This window comes from Calypte anna, chromosome 1 (genome assembly GCF_003957555.1).
Source record: "Calypte anna isolate BGI_N300 chromosome 1, bCalAnn1_v1.p, whole genome shotgun sequence".
NCBI classification, from domain to species: domain Eukaryota; kingdom Metazoa; phylum Chordata; class Aves; order Apodiformes; family Trochilidae; genus Calypte; species Calypte anna.
In genome coordinates this window covers 146,516,861-146,539,767 of record NC_044244.1, presented here as the reverse complement: position 1 = coordinate 146,539,767, position 22,907 = coordinate 146,516,861, and the positions used below count along the sequence as shown (strand labels likewise).

The 22,907-nt window shown below is 49.4% G+C and overlaps 1 protein-coding gene across 1 annotated transcript; it reads right to left on the bottom strand.

The window, feature by feature from the left end:
- Nucleotides 1-3,880: 3,880 nt before the first annotated feature.
- On the bottom strand, nt 3,881-5,928 carry LOC103527456 (G-protein coupled receptor 183). The gene is made up of 2 exons (XM_030467368.1): nt 5,868-5,928; nt 3,881-4,974 (listed from the first exon to the last, which is right to left on the bottom strand). The coding sequence occupies exon 2, from the start codon at nt 4,937-4,939 to the stop codon at nt 3,881-3,883; it is 1,059 nt and encodes a 352-aa protein (XP_030323228.1). The 5' UTR covers nt 4,940-4,974; nt 5,868-5,928.
- Between the last annotated feature and the right edge of the window lie 16,979 nt (nt 5,929-22,907).

Below are 22,907 nucleotides of genomic sequence, written 5' to 3'. Positions count from 1 at the left end.
TTAATGTAGATTCTGTGTGGAAAATGCAAATATACAATATTGTGACTAACCTTGTACAGAGAACCACCTCTTTTTTCAGGGGTGTTTGGTAGGGGAATCCTTCCATTCAACTGGTCAGTCTTGCATGAGATGGTACACGTAAGCAGGAGAGAAAACAGTGCAATCCCAGAAGTGAAGCAAAGCCTGGAGCCACCACAATGTGTTTGAGGAAGCAAATGTTCCTGGATTTCACACCACAGCCACTCCTGCCAGCCTCATTCTTCTCCCAGCACCCCATCCTGACTTTGGAGATACCTGCTCCCCACAGGTACCACTGCTCTTCCCTGTTGTTTGTAAACCCCTGCACCATGAGAGCCCACGGGGAAACAAGTGTCCTGCTTAAAGGAGGTGGATTAAGAGCTGAAGCTTGTCCCTCAACACTTCCCAATGTTTCTTTTGCTGGTGGGGAGGGGAAAGGCAAAAGGGCACCTCTGAGTAACCATCAGATCCCTGCATCACCTGGCCTGAACCAACCACTCCAGGGCTTGTTGCTTGGTGGCGAGAAGCTTTTATTTGAAGTAGATATATGCATTTTTACATTACAATTATTTTACTGGCTTACACAGGTGGATGTCATGACATGCAGTGGGTTCAGTTCTGAACCATGTGAGGCAAAGCCTTGGGTCGTGTGTTGTACAGCCCAGGGGGTTTGTTATCAGGTAACACGTAACCGTAGCCAGCAGCATGAGGTTTGGAAGGGCTGTGAGGAGAAAAGGCAGGACTCTTTGAGCCCCATGTGCTTATTTGCCAGCAAGATGGGGCTTGTCAGACAACCAGGTCATCTGCAGAGATGCCACATGCTTTCTGCATTCCTTTCAATTCACCCCTTTGCAGAAGCTGAGGAGAAATCTGAAACGTGCTGTGTTCTGGGCATTTTGGCTCACAGAGGGGTTTTGAGCTACATAGGTCACAGGATGAGTTTGCACCACGTACATATATGACCTGTAGGACTATACACCAGCCTGGCAGTAGCGTGTGACCGGTGTATTCACTGCCCTTAGATAAAAATGCGACTTTCCCTCCTCAGAAGACAGAACAGCAACAGGCTGCAGCCTGGGGTGCAGCCAGAAACACCGGCACAGGGGGCAGTAACAACACTCTGCATGGAAAACCATCCCGGATCCCTGTATGCTGGCCTGTGCTGCCATAAACTTCACAACCATCCTCCTTATCAAATACTCCAGGTTCCTGAGCCACAGTAGACGCGTGGGGGGAGCACCGGCCACATTTGTTATTTTATTCATTTTTTCTTTTTATATTCGTGGGTGTGTTTTTAACCCTGAGTAAGAGTTTCAGCTCCCTCTTTCGTCGGGAACTGGTGTTGCTTCGCCTCCGACGCGGGGGTGCTCCCACCCAGGGCAGCAGCGGGGGGAGCTCCAATGGCTCCTTTGCCCAGGCTTCTTCTGACCTGCCCAGGTCCCGTTCCCTCTCCATCCCTTGGGTGTGCCCTCTGGTCCAGCTAATTGACTGCAGTCTCCAGGTGGGTATTTCCAAAAACTGAAGGGCCCAGAGCTGGTGTTAGAGCAGGGGAGGGAGCCTGGATCCCTCCTGCATGCTAACTACTCACCTGATTCCTTCTCTGAAGGCTCTTTCTGGTCACAAGGTGGGAATACCTTTATTAGTAAAATACTTCAGAGAAAAATAGAGCCCAGTAAAGAACACATGAGGTTACATTCATGCTCCACCTTTTCCTGAGAAGACTTCACCAGAGATTTGACTTTGCCTCTGCCATAGGCTCCAGTCTGTCAAAGCATCTCTACACCTTGGTCTTGAGAAGGAGGGTTGGTGACTGCTGTGCTCTGGTGGCCATGTGGGGGCTCACTGAGACCAATAGCCATGGGCCACTGTTCTCCTGGGAGCTCACCCCAGAGTCACATGGGAATGTGAGTTAGGAAGGTGACACAGTCACACTCTTCTTAGCACGAGAAGGTGATGTTAGGGGGTGACAACCACCTTCTGCTGATGGGGAAGTTCAGGTAGGACAGTGGGAAAAATGTTTGCAGCCAGAGGGTGCTACAGCAGGGGAACCCTCACCTTGGCAGGAGAAGTCTCCTTCCCCAAGTTTCTAAGTCTTGGCTAGAAGCCACGGTGAGGTGCAGCATCCACGACATCATTCCCATCATGGTCCTGAGTGTGATCTGGCTGCTGGATGAGGTAATGCAGTGAAGTCTCTCCCAGCCAGTGCTCTTTTTGATGAATTAACAGTGCACTAGAACTGTACAGCAACTACCAGCCTACTCGAGATCCTTTAGGGTGTTCAGACTATTGATATATTATTGTGTAGCAGCTCTTCCTTGTTCTAATAGCTTTTTAGGACACGGGCTCTCTTCAGGCCAGCAGGTTAGACCTGCTTTGAGGAGGGCTCAGAGAACCTGAAAGGACCTACTGGGGTCCCTCTTCTACCTGAATTATTTTAGGCATCCCTCTTAGTCAGCCTTCAGGATGCTACAGTTACCTGTATGATACAGTTACCTGTCTGATAGCAAGTGCCATCCAAAAGCTCATTCATGCACATTTAAACAATAAAGGGCTGCACGTTACACTATTGTTACCTTTCTAGCCATGAAAAAAAATGTTTTTACCATGAAGAATTATTTGTAATAATAGAAAATGTCCGCTCATGAAACTTCTTCAGCTTTCACCAAAATAAAGCTGTTTTTTTTTTCTACTCATCATGTCTCCGTCCCTTCCAGTCTCAAAAAGATGCCTTGTGAGCTGTGAAATTCCACATGTGGTTTCAATCATAATCCAGCAAGTTCAGAAAAGAGCCGAGGAGGTCCTTGCTCCTGCTGATGTTCTCCTCAGGTCATGGGCTGACAGGAACCTGATGTCCCAGGGCTCCTCCTCTCCCTCTGGCAATAGTCAAAACCTGCCCTTACCAAGGCTCACATCAGGGTGCCAGGCTCAAGCAGAGGTCAGTCAAGGTGACAGAAGGCCACCCTTAGCCCTCATTCCCTTCTCCCTTTTCCTTGACTCCCTTCAAGTTAAGAAGGGATGGGAAAGTTTCTCTGTCAAGCACCCTCAAGGAGGGTTGAAGTCTTACAGCTGGCCCTCAGCATCCCGTTCCTGGCTGTGGGTCTCGGGGCAACCTCACAGCACCATCAGCTGTGAGGAAAGGCACTCCTGGGAAGGAGCAGTCACCTGAGCTGCTGCAGGAGAACTCTCAAAAGCTCTCCAAGTCCACATCTTTGTCCCTCTCCCTTGAAGAAGGACTTTTCCATCAGCTCTCATGCACCCCAAGCTATGCCAGGGTGCAAGAAGCTGGGCAGGAGGAGAGCAGAGCAGAGCAGAGCTGCCATTTGCCAAGGCAGGGAAGGAGCTCCAGGCAGCTTTCTGCACAGAAGTAACATCCCAGCCTTTTTTTGAAATGCCCTGGGTCCCTGTGCTCCGTGCTGGCTGCCCCAAGCCCCACGAGGATGCTGCCCCAGTGGTCCAAAGGCAGCACAGGGGAAGGGGGCAGAGAGGCAGGGGCAGCCATGGTGGTTACCAGCAGCCCCCCAGGGGATGTGGGGGAGGCATGGGGGGACAGGGAGTTGCAGTGCTGGGAAGCCTTCAGCTCTGTTTGCCCACTGGAGTGCTTGCACAAGCTGCGTCGTCTGGGGTTGGGATGAAAAGAGGCCCCTTTGTGCTCCAGGAGGGTGGATCCAGGAGTGCTGAGCACAGAGCCAAGTGTGTGAAGCCAGGGAGAGCTCTGTGCTGGTCAGGTTGGCTTCTGAAAGAACCTCCAGCTGCAGGCAGGGGAATGATGAAGCCTGTCAGAGGTGCTGGTCCTGCTCTGCAACCCAGCTCTGGGTTGGTCCATGAGCTTTCAGGACAGAGCAAAAGGGGAGGGGCTGCAGAACTAGACAGAGACAGATCCGTGTGGCTGGCTGTTGCTGTTGCTGTCAGAGGGGGTCTTGGCAGAGGAGGAGGTGGCCATCGAGCCGCTGTTCCTGAAGATGCGGAGCAACCTCCGCTTGTAGCCCCGGAAGGCGAAGAAGTAAATGATGGGGTCAATGCAGCAGTTGAGGTTCATGAATGCCACGGTGACTTGTAGGGACATCTTGAAGGCTTGCTGCTCGCGGCAGGATGGCTGGTAGAGGATTTTCCTGACCATAAACTGGACGATGTTGAGGTGGTAGGGGCTGAAGCAGAGCAGGACAGCCAGCAGCACTACCAGAATGATGGTGAAGGCCCGGCGGTGGTGCCCGCTCTTCTCCGTCAGGTGGTTTTCCTTGGCTGTCTGGCAGAGCTTGAGGTTGATCCTAACGTAACACACCAAGATGATGCCCACGGGCAGGAAGAAGCCGAGCACGCAGGCCCCCAGGAGCAAGTAGGGCAATTTGGGAACCTCCTCGAAGTTGAAATACTCCATGCAGGTCAGCCTGTCCCCCATCCTCCGCGTCATGGGCCGCAGAAGCAGCGGCGCTGTCTGCAGGAACACCAAGGACCAGATGAGGACACAGACACCCCTGGCACGGCTCATCCTCCGGATCCTGCCGGGAAGCTTGGCACGCACCACGGCAACGTAGCGATCCACGCTCACGCAGGTCATGAAGTAGATGCCCACGTAGGTGTTCATGTAGAAAATGAAGGCTGTGGCTCGGCAGAACCAGTCCCCAAAGGGCCAATTGAACTCCAGGATATAGTAGGCGATCCTGCCTGGCAGTGCCAGGGTGAAGAGAGCATCAGAGAGAGCCAGGTTCACCAGGTAGAGATCAGTGGAGTTGAGTTTCTTCTTCCTGCGCTGGAAGGTGATGCAGAGAGCCAGGATGTTGCCACAGGCACCAAACACCAGCAGGGCGGTGTAGAAGAGGGAGAAGGTGACTTTGGCAGAGAAGTAGTGGTTGTGCACGTTGCAGCTGCTCTGGTTGCTGGAGGTGAGGTTGGCGAGTGGGAACACAGCCTCCAGAGCCGCCATTTCTGTGGTGCCTCCTGAGCTCTTGCCCCCCTCCCCTGGAATAAGAACAGACATGAAACTTGCAGTTTATTGATAACGGGAGCTGTACTCATCAAGAAGAGAAAGGCCCATCCCCTGCTCCCTGCCAACCTTCCCCCCCACCCTGGCTGCACACAGCCCGAGTCATTTGGAAAAATGCATCTCTTGTGATTTCGGTGTCAAGTTTCTCAACAAAAGCTGTGACTCATTGTCTTCTTCTCACCAGCTCCTCTTATTTTCTTTAGGTCTTTTTTGCAAGTCCAATCAATACCAGAAAGGATGGGGAGCTCAGAGGGGGGTGGGTGGTGAGGGGGAATCACCTATCACACAAAAAAGATCCCAAACTCATCTGGTGGCAGCCAAGTCATTTAGTCACCTCCACGGGTGGGACAGGGAACTTCATTGAGAAAATGCCCAGAAAGTGGAGGGGCCTCGGGGAGGTGGGTTGTGGATGTGAGGGGTTGTGGCCAGAGTTGACAAGGAACACCATCACAGCCCTCGGGCTGGGACCAGCCAAGAAGCAAAACCGAAGGAATTCAAAGAGAGGAAATATCCCATCCTTCCCCAAAAATCCCACACCGGGGAGCACGCTGGCACCAAACCCCGCTTCCCACACGCCCTCCAAGCTCTCGCCCCGCTTTGGTCCGGGGCTAGCGGGACACTCCCTTCTCCCCCTTCCCCTCCGCGGGGTGCAGCAGCTCCCGGGACGCCCCATCCCACCCGTCCCGTCCCAGCCCGTCCCGGCCGCCGCTCACCCCACACTGCCGCCCCCCGTGCCGCCTCTAGGCTCCGCTCCGCAGGACGGGGCGGGACGGGCACGATGCTGCCCCACACCCCCGACGGCGGAGACCCCCGAAGGGCTGAGCTGCTCACAATAACGCGCAAGGAAGAGAAATTCAGGGGCTCCAACCTGGGGCAGACGGTGCCGCCGCCTCCTCCTCTTCTTCCTTCTCTTCCCGCCCGAGGCTGGGGGCGGGTTGGTGGGTTGGGGGGGTGAGGTGGGAGGGTGACGGGCACGGAGCCTCCCGGGCTGCTCTTTGGTCTTGGGCTCCCCGGCCGTGTGAGAGGCTCTTGGGATTTGCTCACATTATAAAAGTACCGTGAGGTCCGGGGGTTTTTTGGTGTTTGGTTGTTTGCTTGGGTTTTTTTTTACTCCTTTCTTTCCTTTTTGGTTTTTTTTTTCTTTTTCTTTTTTCTTTTTATTTTCGTTTTTTTTCGGTTTTTTTTTTCCTCCCCTTTTTCTTTTCTTAGGGTTAGTAAAAACGTGCATTTTTTTTTTTTTTTTTTTTTTTCTTTTTTTTTTTCGGTGTGTGAGAGGCATTTTACTGCAGCAGGGTTTATAAGTAGTGGCTGTGCTGGAGAGGAAAAATGACTGTACCTGCGAGGAGGCAATTGCTCCTGACATCTGAGCTGACTTTGGGTTTTACTCTGAAAATTTCTACTAGGATGCAAAATGCAACTGAACAGCAAAGACAGCCTCAGCTCTGGCTCACATGCAGTCCAGAGGGTTCACCCTACAGCATCTATGTATGGTCACAGCACAGTCAGACCACGGCACCTCTGCTGATAAAGTCAGTAAGAATCTCCCATGTACCTTATTGTGCCTGTGGCTGTTTCAAGCCACCCTGTGCATGGCTTGCTGTGCCCAGGCTGTGGGAGAAGCCCAGATTTGCTCTTAGTGCACACACACGGAGAAACTACCAGGCACAACCAATTCCTGAGTGGAATGAGAAAATTTGCCCTTGGTGAAAAAAGTCCTTTCCTTGTTAGGATGATACATTGTGTGACAGATGTAAGGCAAAGCCCCATGTCCCTGCTGGAGCTCTCGGGGCAGGCTGTGTCCCTGCAGGGTGCTGGGCAATGGAGGGCTCTGATTTCTCCCACAGCCCCACACGTGGGTGGCTGGTGAGGCCACAAGCATGGCTGGGAAGCCACCACAAACCAGCAAGGCAGCCCTGGCAGTGGTGCTGCTGGGGATGGGCTGAGTGCAAGCAGCACATCTTGCAGTGAGGAAAGAGGGCTTTCCTCCCCAGCACTTCCCAAAATGTTTGCAGAAGTGCAGCCTGCCCAGTGGGAAGCAGGATGGCCTTCCCCACAGTGCATATTTAGTGGAGACTGCTGGATCTTTCAAATCCCAAGAGGATTTTATGCTCTCTTCGGTGGTTCTAGGGGATTTTTGGTGGTGGTGATCTTACTTGGTTTTGTTTTGGGGTTTTCTTTTCCCTCCTAAAGAACTAGGAAATTCCCATCATGGGACATTCAGGGTACTACTGAAAAATACTTAGTCCAAGAAACGTCAGGGTTAAGATTACAGTTAAGCTAAATTTAAACTTCCCTCCAAGCTAGAAAAGCTCAACAAATTCCTTAAGTGCACAATATTTGTAGTGTTTTACAGCATAGTGGCATTAAACACAGTACTAATCTGTGTATTCACATAGAGTGAGTCATTTGTTTAGAAATTACATAGTGAGTGATACTGCCATGAATTATAAGTTGAAGGTGCCTAGCAAGAGTAATAGCAAAAATTTTCTAATACCCATCAGTTAATGGGTGTTTTCTTGCTCGGGGATTTATATTGCAAGAAAGGGAAGGTCTGCTAATGAGGCAATGACTGCTGAGTAAATAAAAAATATTCATGAGTAAGATGGGACTTTTTTACATACACATCTGTCAATAGTAAAGCTAATCAAACTGGCATAGGGATCAAATGTTCTTGAACTCTTTCATGGTGATGAGGATGAAGAAAATGCCCGATGGATGTAACATTAAAGAAGTGTTTTCTCAACAGAAATCACACCAGGGAGCAACCCTGGGACAATCCTTTTGTCTGCCTAATACTCTGCATCAAATACAGCATCAGCTGAAGCTAATGCCCACCATCCTGAAGCCAGAGTCACTCATAGCACTGATGTTGGAAAAGCTGACTCCTTGCCCATGAAAGGCTCCTGTCCACCCTTGTTACACTCCCTCACCTGAACATTTTATCTCTGCAGATCAGCACTGCCAGGGAAATAAATCTGGGCAAGATGCCATCACCTTCCAGCCTGGTGCCTGCGGTGCCTGGGGTGGTCCCCATCACCAGAGCCTGGAGATGACAGACAGACAGATTCCCTCCTGGGACTTTCTTTCTTTTTCCTTTCTGGGACACACCTCCCTCCTGTACAATCCCCAACGTCCCTTGCTGGCACTAGAAATGGAGCTTCAGATCCCAGAGGGGGAATTACATGTGGATAACCCAGCAGGGCAGCCTTCCCATGGGAGCCCATGGGAGTGGGAGGACATCGCTGTGCCAAAGGGGTGCCTGGATAAAGCAGGGTCTGGGGGGGCTCAGCCCCTGAGAGGAGGGTGAGGTCCTTCCCAGGGGTCAGGTGGAGAGAGGGCTCCAGGGAGCCAGAGGAGAGAGATGTCCCGAGGCATCACCAGCCTCAAAAATAAGTGGAGGAGCCCGAATGTCCAGGTGACAATCACATCCAGGGATATGGGGATAAGGAGGAGGGAGGACAATGCTCGCTGCATGATTTTATTTTGGTTTGTGCAGCGCAGAAGAAAGGAAGTGGGTTCTTCTTTTGTGCAAAACATGCTCCTGCCCTGTATGCAGCAGGTGCTGTGCTACAGGAGTGCAGCCCAGCTCCACCCATGTGCAAAGCCCCGGTGGCCCCACCAAGCCCAGAAGTGCTGCACCACGCTGCACTCCAGGAAACAGGCCCTTTCAGATAAGGGTGCAGAGCTGGGGGCACCCCTGTCCTGTCTAGTGGGACCCTAATCCTTGCCTCTGCATGGCTGAGTTAGCTGAAAAGGGACCCCGCCGACCAGGAAGCATGGAGAAGCTCTGCTCACCCTAGTTTGCAACCATGGAATTTAGGAGTCGTTTGCCTTCAGTGAGCCCAGTGGCTGGATGAAACACTCTGTGGGATTTGAGGTACGAAGTTCAACATCAAAGCTAGGCCCAGGTGTTCTGCTGTGTCTGTGTTTGCACAAAGTCACATTTTCTTGGGCCAACAGAGAGCAAGCAAAGGGTCCTGGAGCCTGAGTATCCACCTCAGGGTAAGCAAGAGCTGCTGCCCCAGTGTGTTCCTGCTGCTGGTGACCTGGCCAGGGCACAGGGGACACCTCCTGGAGAGGGTCCTGAGGAAATGCTGAGTGTGGAAGGTCTGTTCCCTCACGCAGGTGTCATGAATGTTGAACTCAATGAATCCCTGCTGGGTGACTGCCAGACACTGAGTGCCTGGGGGTCTGTGCCACCCTTCCCAGAGCCAGCTCTTGGGTATTTCAGGGTAGATGTGCACATTCAGATCACTGTGACTCTCACTGTCTTCACAGAGGACATTGCCCTCCTGTGAAGATTCCTTGCAGCCCCCTCTCCCACTTGAAGGCCTTTCCTTGGACCTTTCATCCCAGCCCAGCAGAAGAGTCAGCCCACAGCTCTTGCAGGGCCAGGTCCTTCAGACCACCAGTCTGGAGCAGCAGTGGGTGTCACAGAATCACAGAATCATAGAATCAGCTGGGTTGGAAAGGGCCTCTGAGATCATCAGATCCAATCCTTGATCCACTACTGCTGTGGTTACAAGACCATGGCACTGAGTGCCACATCCACTCTCTTCTTAAAAACCTCCAGGGACGGAGAATCTACCACCTCCTCAGGCAGCCCATTCCAATGCCTGATCACCCTCTCTGTAAAGAAATTCTTTCTAATGTCCAACCTAAACCTCCCCTGGCACAACTTGAGACCGTGTCCTCTTGTCTTGCTGAGAGTTGCCTGGGAGAAGAGACCAACCCCCCCCTGGCTACCACCTCCTTTCAGGGAGTTGTAGAGAGTGATGAGGTCTCCCCTGAGCCGCCTCTTCTCCAGGCTGAACAGCCCCAGCTCCCTCAGCCCTTCCTCACCGGACTTCTGCTGGATCCCTTCACAGCCTCCTTACTCTTCTCTGGACCCGCTCCAGCACCTCAATCTCCTTCCTGAACTGAGGGGCCCAGAATTGGACACAGGACTCAAGCTGTGGCCTCACCAGCACTGAGTACAGGGGCAGAATCCCTTCCCTGGACCTGCTGGCCACGCTGTTCCTGATCCAGGCCAGGATGCCATTGGCCTTCTTGGCCACCTGGGCACACTGCTGGCTCATGTTCAGCTTCCTGTCAATCCAGACTCCCAGGTCCCTTTCTGCCTGGCTGCTCTCAGCCACTCTGCCCTGCCTGTATGAGTAAGGAAAGCTTGTGAAGAGCCATCCACTGTGAGGGCTCTAGGGCATTGCCCTAGGTGCAAAGCCACACTCAGGGGTTCTGAGGCTGTTGTTTACATGTGATGGAGTTTCCCAGAGCTGAGAGATGATTTGGTGCTGGAGTTTCTGAAGGCAGGGTCAGCATCACAGCTGAGGTAACAACCCCTGCAAGGAGAGACAGCAGGAAGACTGCACCTCTTCTTTCCATTGTATCATCACCTCTCCTTCTTACTTTTCCCCTTCAACTTCAGTTACTTTTTCTGTCTTCTTCTAGTGCAAAACATTTTCAGGAAGCTTTGGGTTTAGACACAGAGATCTTAAATCCAGGTGCTTTCGGTTTCAATGCAAGAGGTTGGGAATTTCCACAGCTCAGCCCCTGGGTCTCAAGCCACCTGTAGTCATCTTGTGGCAAAGCAGAAATTAGGAGAATGTCTGATTTTAACACCCACCTGTCAATTCAATAACAGCAGCTACATGGGGAGGACAACACTGAGAAACTTTAACTTAAGGTGATGGAAATTGTGAAGGGAGGAAATTCTTTACTGAAATTGCTGCCAATTTGTGACAAAAATATCAAGAAATAGCTACTGGGGTTCTGGTATGCTTGAAACCTACTCTGACTCTAAATCTAAGTGGGAATCAATGAATAATGAAGCAATTGAAATCTACTTCTGCATGACATTACCTGAGTTGTTTTGCTTGTGCAGCACCAGCTCAGGAATTGATGTTGCAGCACCAAGTTGTAACACAGTCAGAAGAGGGGCACAGCTCACTCCAGTGTCCCCGTGCAACATGGTCACACCAGGAGCTGTTTCCTTCCATGTGCCCTCACCTTCAGTCCCAAAATGTGGGCACGCACATGGCCTTGTGTGTGGTCCAAGCAACTTGTTTCCATGTGCTGCTAGTTTCATGGAGCCTGGATGCAGGTAGGGGGCAGGTGTGCAAACAGGGGCAAGTCTTAGTCTCCTTGGCAGGAGAAATATCAATGAAATTCACGTTATGAAATAACTTCCTCCAGCAAGCATCAAAGGCACTTGTTTCCACGATGTGCTGTGACTTAGAAGCTCCATTGCGATTTTGCAGGAATAAGGTGGGTTGTTTTTTTTTTTTTTGTTATCTGATTTCTGTGGTTAAAAACAACGTTTCAACACTTATTTAAAAAAACCACAATCATAAGGCTAGTTTGGAGAACTGAGGTCCTCTTTTTGTCTTTTTTTTTCTTATGCCAGGGCCCCATACCCTGTACGTGCACACCGATTTGTAACATGCAGCTACAACACAAACCAAAGTGACTGCTGTAAAAGATGATGGCAAAGTGCAAACATGAGTATGATGGAGAAAGTACAAAAAATACATATTAAATCAATCTGGATCTTGAATCCATACACCAATTTCTTTTGACAGCTCACCTTATCTTCTTGTGACTTGTTAAGTCTTTTGTTTTGGTTTTTTTAAAATTTCTACTTATTCATCCCATTCAGTGCTTAGGCCATGTTATGACCAGGTTTGGGCCATGCTTAATGTATGACAATAAGTCCTATGCCAAATAGAAAAATCAGCATCCTCATGAGCATTTCTGTGGGGCCCTCAGCAGACTGCACCACTGCCTCCCAGATACACAGGATGTTTGAGGTTGGAAGGGGTCTCTGGAGGTCAGCTGGTCCATTGCCTTGCTCAGGCAGGGCCATCTAGAGCCAGTTGCTCAGGACCATGCCCAGGACCATCTAAGGATGGAGATACTCTCTGCCCACAACTTCTCTGGGCAACCTGTGCCAGTATTTGGTCACCCTCACAGTGAAAAAATATTTCCTGATGTTTGGAGGGACCCTCCTGTGTTTCAGTTTGTGCCCATTACCTCTGGTCCTGTCACTGGGCACCACTGAGCAGCACCTGGTTCTGCACCCTCCCCTCATGTATTTGTATACATTGATGAGACCCCCTGATGAGACCCCCCTTCTCTTCTCCAGGCTGACCTGTCCCAGCTCTCTCAACATTTCTTTATAGGGGGAATGCTTCAGTTCATCATCTTTGTGGCTCTTCACTGGACTTTCCAGTATGTCCATGTCTGTTGTACTGGAGGGCCCAGAACTGGACCCAGCAGTCCAGGTGTGTCCTCACCAGTGCTGAGCAGAAGAGTAGGACCACCTCCCTCAGACCTGCTGGCAACACACATCCTAATGCAGTGCCAGGATACCATTAGGCCTCTTGGCCACAAGGGCATGTTACTGGCTTGTGTTCAACTTGGTGTCCACCAAGAGGCCCAGACCTTGGCACCTGAGGTTTTTTTCAGAGTGGTTCCTTGTTGTTTGTTCAAAGCATGGCTCTAATGAGCTGCAGCACCATCCCTGAGTGCTCAGCAGCTCTGTGTGCTTCTACCTTCCCAGCCCCACGTCCTGCAGAGTCCCGTGGGGAGAGTTTGGGGAGAAGCTGGCTATGAAATAAAAACCTGCCTTCATGAAAACCTTCCTTAATTTAAGCCTCCCTGACCCAGGGTGGTCAGAGTGAGTTTTCTCTACTGTCACTGCCTCAAGGTGGTGTGGGCAGTGCAGGGGCAGCCATCAGTTCCCACCACTGCAGTGATTCACCTGCAGAGCATCACTCTGAGGAGGAACCTGTTGGCAACCACTCAGCCAAGGGCCATGGCAACACCTGCTGCTGTGCACATGGGACCTGGGTTGGGTCTCTAATGTTGGCATCTCCTAATTTATAAGGCTAGGAGTGCAACTTGAAGATGGGTTTTTGGTTTTGATTTTGGTTTTGTGCTGCTTAGGAAGTGAGGCAGGGGAAGGAATCTGAGGCACCTGAGAGCTGGGATGCTTGGCAGTGCCAGGCACCACCATGGCACAGAGCTCTGTGCACTGCTGTGACACTCATCATCTCTCTGGAGAGACAAGAAGGACCATGGTCTGGTGCTGCTCCTGATGGCACCAAGCTGTGTGATGCAGTCAACACTCTGGAGAGAAGGGATGCCAACCAGAGGGACCTTGACAAGCTTGAGAAATGGGACTGTGAAAACTGCATGAAGTTCAACAAGGCCAAGTCCAAGATCCTACACATGGGTCAGCACAAACCCAAGCACAGGCTGGGCAGAGAATGGACTGAGAACAGACCTGAGGAGAAGAACCTGGGGGTGTTGGTTGATGAGAAGCTCAACATGAGCCAGCAATGTGTGCTCACAACCCAGACAGGCAAACAAATCCTGTGCTGCATCAAATGAAGTGTGGGCAGTAGGCCAAGGGAGGTGATTCTCCCCCTCTACTCTGCTCTTGTGAGACCTCACCTGGAGTGCTGCGTCCAGTTCTGGAGCCCCCAACATAGGAGAGACATGGAGCTGTTGGAGAAAGTCCAGAGGAGGGCCATGAAGATGATCAGAGGGCTGGAGCACATCTCCTGTGAAGACAGACTGAGTGAGTTGGGGTTTTTCAGCCTGGAGAAGAGAAGGCTCAAAGGAAATCTCAGAGCACCTTTAAGTATCTGAAGAGGCCTCCAGAAAAGGTGGGGAGGGACTTTTATAGGGGTGTGTAGTGATAGAGTAAGGGGTAATGGCTTTACATTGGAAGAAGGTAGATTTAGGTTAGTCACTAGGAAGGAATTTTTTAGTTTTTAGACCACCACAATCTAGAAATCACACCATTCATTCACATGGTGCAATCCTGGTGAGGGTCTAGACATTCTCCTCCACCAAAATGGTACCGTACCCCCATGCAGGTCCTGTGTAGGGCCTGCCTCTGTGTTTCTCTGAAGCTCTTTTCCCAATGGAGCTTTTTTCCCTGGAGTCCCTTGCAGCAGGCCATGATGTTTGCTTCACCCAACCACCTCCATGACTTCTGCCTCTTCTGCCAGTAAGGGCTGGGTTGCAGCTCTGTATGGCTGCATAAGAAAATGTGCTGCTTAAACCAGAATGACCCAACCTTCCCAAAAGTTTAATCAGATTAAATTTTGGTGGTGTTTTAAATGTTTGGATTTTATTGAAGGATTTATTTTGCAGCCTGCAAGTTTTATCTGTTAGGGCTTAAAAGTAAGATCAGACATATCTGTCTTAAACCAAATCATCTAAAATGTCCATGTTTTTCAGGATTTGTTGGCTAAATATTGTTTAAATGAATTTATTAAATGCTTTTGCTTCTCCACTCTTGTCTCCTGAGTCCAAGCTGTGGTTGCTCTCCTCCTTTCCAGGCCCAGGAATATAGTTGTCAAATTATTTCTTCCTAATGGAAATTCTGTTTCCTGGGGTTTCACTCACTTCTAATGTATTCATGGAGACTGCACCATTTTAGCTGCTAATACATAGTGAAAACACTTGAGTCTCTGGGCTCTAATGTAGCTATGTTTGATGCTTAATGCTCTGGATGATTTGTGATCATGAAGAGTTTGGTCTGACAGCATAATTGCAAGCAGAGAGACTTCTGAGAGACTTCTTAGTTCATAAGAAATAAGAAAAAAAAAAGGTACAAGCTTTTCTTTTTCATTTTAGGAAGAGTTTTCTGTGCAGATGGTAGATACAGAAAATGGACCCACAAACAAAGCTTGCTGAGTTTTGTTTTTTTTTTTTGGTTGGTTTGTTTAAAAAAAAAACAAAAAAACCCCAGCATAATTGGATGTAAATCTAAGGGAAGACCTCTCAAGAAACAACAAAACCCCTCTGTACACATAAAAAATAGAGGCTGCTCAGCATCACATTTGGCCACCTCAAAAGGCCACGGGCCACAGCTTAGCCAGGCCAGCAGACCCCCCTGCTCCACTTCAGCAGGGGGGAAGGAAAATCAGTCTTTTAACATCCCAAAGTGAAAGCTCTGACCATGGTTTGCTCCAAGCCCTCTCTTGCTCGGAAGGTTTTGCACAAGCAAGAAGCACTAATGCTTCCAACAAGGTGGATAATTCTCTTCTGTCTGCTACTGTGACTATCCAGAGCCCACCACCCTGGCACCTCCACAGATTGTACCTCTGCCATGAGACAAGGAGGGGTGATTTTACATTTCTTAGCTGGTGCTCAGAGGTAGGGAATGAGGGGGCAGGGAATGAGGGGCTGCCAGTTACTTCACAAATTGTAGTTGTCTGGGTTAGCATCATGGAGCCAGAGATCTTAAAGCAGGATGTTGCTCGTGAGCCATGCTGGAAACTTACAGATGCTGGTTAAAATCATGAATGTGTTACTCAGTGAGTGTTTTGCTTGAGAGAAAATTTTTTTTTTTTTGGTTTGGTTTGGTTTGGTTTGGCACTTTGCCAGAGTTAAATGTCTGCAGCAGCCCATGCAGTTTGGAGCTGTTAAAATGTGCAATCTCGAAACGTGGAGTCAGAGAGAAGCTTTGTGTTCTTTGCACTCCTTTACCAGCCTGACTTTGAAGCTGTCTGAATCTCAATTATTTGGAAATCATTTTCAAACACAGGAATGGGTCCCCATCTTGACCCAGCTGCTGCAGCATTCTTCAGCACCATCACACGTAGCACCCCTGGGTATCTCATCAGCTGCCACTGGTGAACCTCAAGCAAGCAGGGATTTAGCTCCCTCATTAAATGTTTCTCCAATCATCATATCCCTACAAATGTGTGATGTCCCTGCTTGGGGACAGGGGGCTGAGTGGTATGTGACCACTCTGATTGCCAGAATGAGCCAAAGCTTGGCTGATAGAAAATGGGACTAATGAAGAATATTTCTAAAAGGGCAAGAAATGAAGTTTTGTTTGTTTATTTTTTTCAAGAGCTGAGGGAAATTTGAGGGAGGCAAGTAATTTCCCATCCCTCCAGAGCTGTATTCATCTGACGACTTCATTTGGCCTTGACCATTGATTACTAAGCACAGAGTTTCATATGAGATGAACAGTTTGCTGTGGTCTTATTACATTGTTTTTAAAAATATACATTCAAGTAGTCTGGGAAAATAGAGTCATTGTCCTAATCTGGTTTAAATGACAGCTCCTAAGAAGGGTAAAATTAGTATTTACTAGAAATGAAGACGGGGTAGTTTCAATAACTAGACTTCAATATTCCTCAGAAGATGTAGATAAGGATTTGCACCATCTCGCCACCCACACTTGGTTCACAAATTAATATCCTGGCTACATCTGGCAGACTGAGTCTCTCTCACTGTGAAAAAGCAGTCTCTGCCTTCAGCTCATTCTGGTAACAGGGAACAAAAGGTCTTGTCACTGTCACACCATCCCAGACAGTACTGCCAGGAGGATATCCACAGGCAACTGGCACTGCCACCCTCCTGAAGGTGCCCAGGGCTTGCAGCAGTATCCTCCTGGTGTTTCCCACCATGTGCCTCCTGCCACCTTGATTTGTGTCACCTTTCTGTATCCATGTGTCACATCCCAGATTCACACACAGGGGAAACCCAACAAACCCTCTGTGGCCAGACCTGAAGCTAGACCTGCAGGCAGGGATGAGCCTGAGTCCCCTGCTGGCTTCATGCTGTTGGGTCAGGCTCCTGCACCAAAATAATTCTTAATTTCAGCGCTTGAATGGTTCTTAGTTTGCAGGCAGTTGTTCCCCGTATTTGTTTTGCACGACTCACCTGTCAGTTAAAAAATACTTTTTTTGGGTGTGATGCATGTTGATGATGGCATTAATATTTGTAATTGGGTGCAGGCTGGGGTGAGGATGGGGGTGAAGGTGGTTTTATACTCAGAAGTATGTTTTCTTCTACAGATGTGAACATCTTCATCCTACTCCCTGAGGCAGGACCATATTTGTGGGTGGACACACCAAGGCTGTCTGGGTCCAAAGGCCTGTGCACCATCACACAGGACTCTCTGAAAAGAGAAGGTCTTGCAAAATGTGTCAGGCTTGAGAGGGAAAAGGTATTTACCACTTGAATGACCCAATTTTACATCAGAAACCAGTCTGAAGTAAAAGAAAAGTACCGCACTGGGGCCCTTTGGTAAAGTCCACTGAACAGATGCTAATTATAATCAAATTCATGCATCAGGTATGAGGTTTTTGTGGGAAGAAGTGCCCCTGGGCAGACAGACCCACAGAGCAAGTGGAGATTGGGTCCGCAGAGGGGGTTAAATGGACATCCCCTGAACCACCCAGATCACGAGGCAGGCAAAGCACGTCCTTAGACCAAGCTGAAAGTTGGCTTAAAGACTGTTTACTCCAGAGAGCAGCTTGCTAATGTGCCTCCCAGCAGCAAGAAGCAGGGTGTCACAGAGCAATGCCACAGCAGGGTGGGACAGACCCCCTGGGAAGAAGAGAGCATGTCAAGGGGCAAACCCACCCCTCACCAGCAGCACTGAGTTTTCTCTGCCTTCCTGAGCGTGCAGGGTGTCTGCAGGGTCTGGGTGCTCAGCCCTGAGCAGGACACTGACACTGTGTGTGGCATCTTAACATCTCTAGGGCTCTCAGGAAGAGTGGGAAGGGATCCTCCAAAGCCACAATGACATTGGCCCCTGTTACGGTCTGAGGTAACATTAAAATTTATTTTTGTTTTGGATCCGTGAAACAAAGTCCAACCGTAGAAGGGTCAGGTGCAAGCAGATTTTATTTGACAATTGACACAGGAAAAATGATAGAGCCAGGCAAAAGAGGGAGAGAGGAAAAGAAGATATAAGAGAGAAAAGTGGTAAGAAAGTAGGAAGAAAGAATGAGAGAGAGAGAGAGAGAGAGAGAGAGAGAGAGTCAGAGTCACCAGCAGGGGCCCAGCTGCCCAGCGAGTTTCTTCAAGATGGTGCTGATCCTGGACAGGGCCCGATGTGAGATGGCGGTGGGTCAAGAGACGACCAAACAGCCCCAGCATGGACAGCCATATATACCCCTGAGTTCCTTTTGTTCCAAAGGGGCAGCTGTCAGTCAGCCAGGTTTGTTGGAAGACAGGCTGCCTGGAGGGGAGCAGAAAGGTGCAGTCCCCCACCCAGTCATCAATTCTTATCTTCTTCCAGGTGCCATTCCTCCTCTCTTCCAGCCCCCTCAGATAGGTACTTTGCAGGTACAATCAAGGTGGCTCAGTCGTGCCTGGAGGGACGTCCCAGAATTGCAGGCCCTCAGAAAAGGGGAGCAGTCTCCACCCAGCAGTTCTTATCTCTTCCCGAGGTGTCACCCCTGATCAGCTCTGACCAGCCAGGTCCTCCTCCCCAGCCAGGGCACTTTAAAATTGCTCCCTTGAGACAACTGCAAATCAGTGAGGTCAGACTCTCACAGTCCCATTGTAGGGTGCTCCAGTGTCTACGGGGCAAAAAGTCCCTTTGCTGTCACACTCACGTGTGCCCTGTGCAGCAGGAGAGAAGTGTTTCTTCTGTGTTTCTCTAGGCTTGAGCTGAGAAGGGTGTTGCAGGGTGTCAACAGGTCCTGGAGCAGATTCACAGGGGTGGTGGAAGGATGAGGAAGTGGTTGCTGTCACCTCCAGATGATCTGCTGCTGCACACCAATTGCAAAGATTTGTATGAGACCTACAACAGAACTTGCCCTGTGTAGGCAAGCAGGGATGGGGAGTTAATAGAAAAAAAAAAACAAACCCAAACCAAAACACAACCAAAAGCAGAACACTTAAGGAAAGAAGACCAATTTTTGTAAGGAGTAAAAAAACCCAAACCATCCCACATTACCTGTGGGTTTGAGACAAGTTGTCAGGTCCTTGCTGGGTGCAGATGGAGCTTGGTGATCTCAAGCACTTCTCCATGCAGCAGCAGCAGCCCTGAGACCACGGGCTGATGATCAGCAGAGGTGATGGGGAGCTGGCCTGGGCATCAGAAGGCATCTTTGCCCTGTGGGGAAGGAACAGGAGCACATGGGGCTGCTGCACACGGGGGCTGGGTCCACACACCAAGATGCTCAGAAAGGAGATGGGCTGAGGAGGCCAAGAACATCAGCCAGTGTTAGCTAAGGGACTCAGCTTTGCCTGGGGTCTGGTTTTGTGTTAGAGGGCCAACAGGGTGATGGAAGGAAGAGGGTAGAAGTGCAGAAGGGGAGATGATTTCCTCCTCTTTCTTAGCCCATCCTCAGCAGGGAGGAGGCACAGAGGGGGACAGGGGTGCTGGACTTCAACCCATGTATTCTCTATAGTTAGGGATGCCAAAGGAATGTTAATTTACAGGAAGAAATTAGGAAAAGGGAGAGACAGCAAAAACTGATTTTAATCTTCAGATGCTATTTTTAGGATACCTGGAGGTGAAATCTGCCACTTCCCACTATCCCTTGGAAAAAGGCTTACCTTTCCATACCCACGAGAGATGCTGTCTTGGGATTACACACTAACAGTAATTAAAAGTACTGCAATAATTACCACTTAGCAAAAGAATTAGATTGTTTAATAGGAAAGATGGGGAGAAATATATAGGAAATATATGGGGAGAAAAATACGTGGCACCTGCCACAAATGGCAGGTAACAGGATCGTGGGTATCCGGATGCAAAAAGTCAAGCCCCAGAGTCCCTCTTGCTTAAACTTTTTTTTTTTCTTTTTTTCCCTTAATTTTCAGGTGCGAATGTTGGGTTTAGGGGTTGGTGCCTGGAAATGGAGTAGGGAGACCCGGCTCCCCGGTGCCACTAGAGGTCACCGTCTCAACGAGGCACCGGCACCAGGGCATGGGCAGCTGGGGGTGATAGGCAGCGGTACCGGCAGTGGTACCGGCAGGATGGGCAGGGGCAGAGGGGGACAGGCAATTCTTTAGCAGAGGGGCGTTCAATAGTGTTTGCAGGCAGGTGTTTTAAGGAGGAAACACCTACCTCCAGCCTCTGAAAACGCTGCGGGAAAGCTTCATCAAAGGGGATGGAGTTAAAAATAGCTTATTAATATAAAGGAGGGAGGGAAAAAAAAATCAAAGGTTTGTGCTTTGAGAGTGGGGACTTCTTGAGTTATTTTGCTATACTTGATATGCTATTATTATTAATATAATATTTTAATATTTTAATAAGGTTTAATTCTACTTTCTTGGTTAGAGAATTTATAAGCATTCAAGTGGAAATTTTTTTTCTTGTTTTTTTGTTTTTTTCTGGAGGTTCTGAAACTTAAGGCAGTGCCTGAAGAGCTCCTTCCACAATGTCCTATGCAAAAATTTCCCTGCCACATCTCTTGGAAGCTGATTTTTTTTTCTGAATGTTTCAGTGCCAAGTGTCTCCCACACTGAAATCTCCATCAAAAGCATCTTCACATTTCCTTACTTTGACCAAACAGCAAGGGGGAGGCAGAATTGAAGTCTCATCCACACTGGGGCTTTACAGGAGCCACTACATTGAAATCTTTGCTTTTTTTCTGTGTACAAATTAAAGCTGTGTAATTAAAAGAGCTGTAAAACTTGCACAGGGGAAATACCTATGAGCCAGCAGTTCTTTGTCTTTCTTCTAGAGCTTTCTTCATCTCCTTCATTGGATGCTTTCACTCATTCCTGAAGTTCAGGTTTCAGCCTCTTTGAGGGTGGAGAGCTCTCATTTATGTGTCTAAAATGTTTCTGGGTAGGGTAAGATTGAAAAGTAACCATGATGGTTTTAGCCAGGTTTCACTTTGAATAGCTGGCTTACCTCAAAGCAAAACTGAGAAAAAGCCTTGGGCTAACTCTCATGATCTCAGACCTTGGACTCTCCACACATCTTCACTTATTGTTAGAGTGAAATTATTCAGAGCTGATGCTGGCAGCTACCATTCCCGTTAGAAACCAGACAAAATAGTGGTGAAACTGAGAGCAGGATTTGTTTTTAGTGGCTACACCCCCCTATATCTAGCTGGCGGAAATGCTGGCATCAATCACCACCACCATCAAGAGAAATCACTCTCACTTTCAGCACCGGTACCCTCTGCCACGCCTCCGTCCTTGTGATACTGCTTTTTGGAGAGGGCTGGGCCCAAAGCCCTATGTCAGGTTCTGAAATGCCACATGCTGGCTGGGGAGGATGGGTGGGATTTTTGGCCAGTGGAAGGCAATGGGTGTCCTGCAACAAGAAGCAAACCCCACCCGGAGTGGCATGGAGGAGTCTGGCACCTGAAACGCCTTTCCCTGTGAAAGCTGAGCTGCTGCAGGGCTCTGAGGGGCATTTGCCCTTCCTGTGAAATTCCCTAGAGAAAAACGTGGGGGCTTTGTGCTTCAAGTGCTTGGCAGTGCTGTTTTGCCTCGGTGCTGTCACCATATTGCAGGTACCATAACACTGGTGGGCAGGTTTCGGGTAGGAAAATCCTTTCACTTTGCAGCTCACAAAACAGTGCCCCTTCTTTTGTCTCACCTCAGAGGCCTCAGATATTTTATTAAACCGGGGAAAGTAAATGGACCTGTAGGACCAGGTCATCACTAAGCCCCTGGCTTGTAGTTACTCTCTAAGCTGCCAGGGCTTGCAGGAGGAGATGGAGGAAGAGGTCTAGGGCTCTGCAGGGCAGGGGACTTGGCCAGAAGTATCTCAGAATCACAGGATGTTAGGGGTTGGAAGGGACCTCTGGAGATCATCTAGTCCAATCCCCCTTGTAAAAGAAAATTCTCCTAAAGTAGGTTGCATAGGATGGCATCCAGGCAGGTTTTGAACATCTCCAGAGGTGGAGACTTCATCAGCTTTCTGGGCAGCCTGTTCCAGTGCTCTACTACCCTCAAAATAAAGAAGTTCCTCCTCATATTTCGATGGAACTTCCTACATTCAGGTTAGTGCTCGTTACCTCTTGTCCTGTCACTGGGGACCACTGAAAAAAGACTGGCTCCATCCTCAGTCTCCCTTCAGTTTTCTCTTTTCCAGACTAAAAAGACGCAAGTCCCTCAACCTTTCCTCATGAGAGAGAGATGTCCTATTCCCATAATCATATTTGCAGCCTTTTGCTGTACTCTCTCCATCAGTTTCCTGCCCTTGTTGAACTGAGAAGCCCAGATCTGGCCACAGTACTCCAGGTGTGGCCTCACCAGGGCAGAGTAGGATGCTGCTGCATTTCTTGCCCTTTAAGTCCCCCCCTTCTCCTTGTACAAAACCCCAGGGGCTGGAGGGTGTTTCTGTGTCCCCAGAGCGTTATCTGCATGTTCACAGACTTAAGGCAACATCATAATAATTCGTGTTTGTACAGGCAGCCCTAGGCCCTTCTGCAACCATCCAGCTGCCTGGTACTTTCCCAGTCATGGTAGGAGTTGGGGGAATGAATCTTGCTTCCTGACAACCAAAAAGGCCCTGGTGTATGTGCTCCATATTAATTTCTTGTCAGAGATAGTCCCTGCTGTACAAGGTCAGGTGTGAGGGCTGGGAGAAGGAGTGAGGAAAGATGCCAGCAGGAGGAAGCACAACGTATTGTGGACATCAGGAGCCTGATTTCCAGAGGACACTCCTGGGTGTTATGGCATTCAAAGGTGTCACCTGGTGTTAGGGTCTACATGGTGTGGGAGAGCCCCAGACCTTACAACCAGAGTCAGTGTAAATGCCTTATCCCAAGGGGCAGAGGAAGTCTTCTCAGGAGGTGGGGACCATAACGCCAAGGGAGGTGAAGGTCCCACCAGCCTCAGCTGGAGTGGGTGACACCTCAAGCACCACAATTCCTTGTGAAGGAATTTCCTACAGAGGCTGAGCAAAATAAGGAATAAGACCTCATTAATGAACGCTGTGGTTCATCGGACTGAAATTATCACAAGCCAGTGCAGCTTTAAGGTGGTTTTTGTCCTTTTAATAAAATCTGCTTTTCATCTCCATCTGAAGGCACGTGACCCTGGTGATTGAAAGCAGGCCAGGAGAAGCCCAAATGAAAACCCCACTGTAGGTATGGGACAGGCTCCAGTAGAGGCACGTTAGGTGCTGATTAGAGACCATAAACACTTGAACAGAAATAACAGAGCGAGCCAA

Coding starts and splice junctions, on each gene's coding strand:
- LOC103527456 (XM_030467368.1), bottom strand. CDS start 4,939: ATGGCGGCTCTGGAGGCTGTGTTCCCACTCGCCAACCTCACCTCCAGC.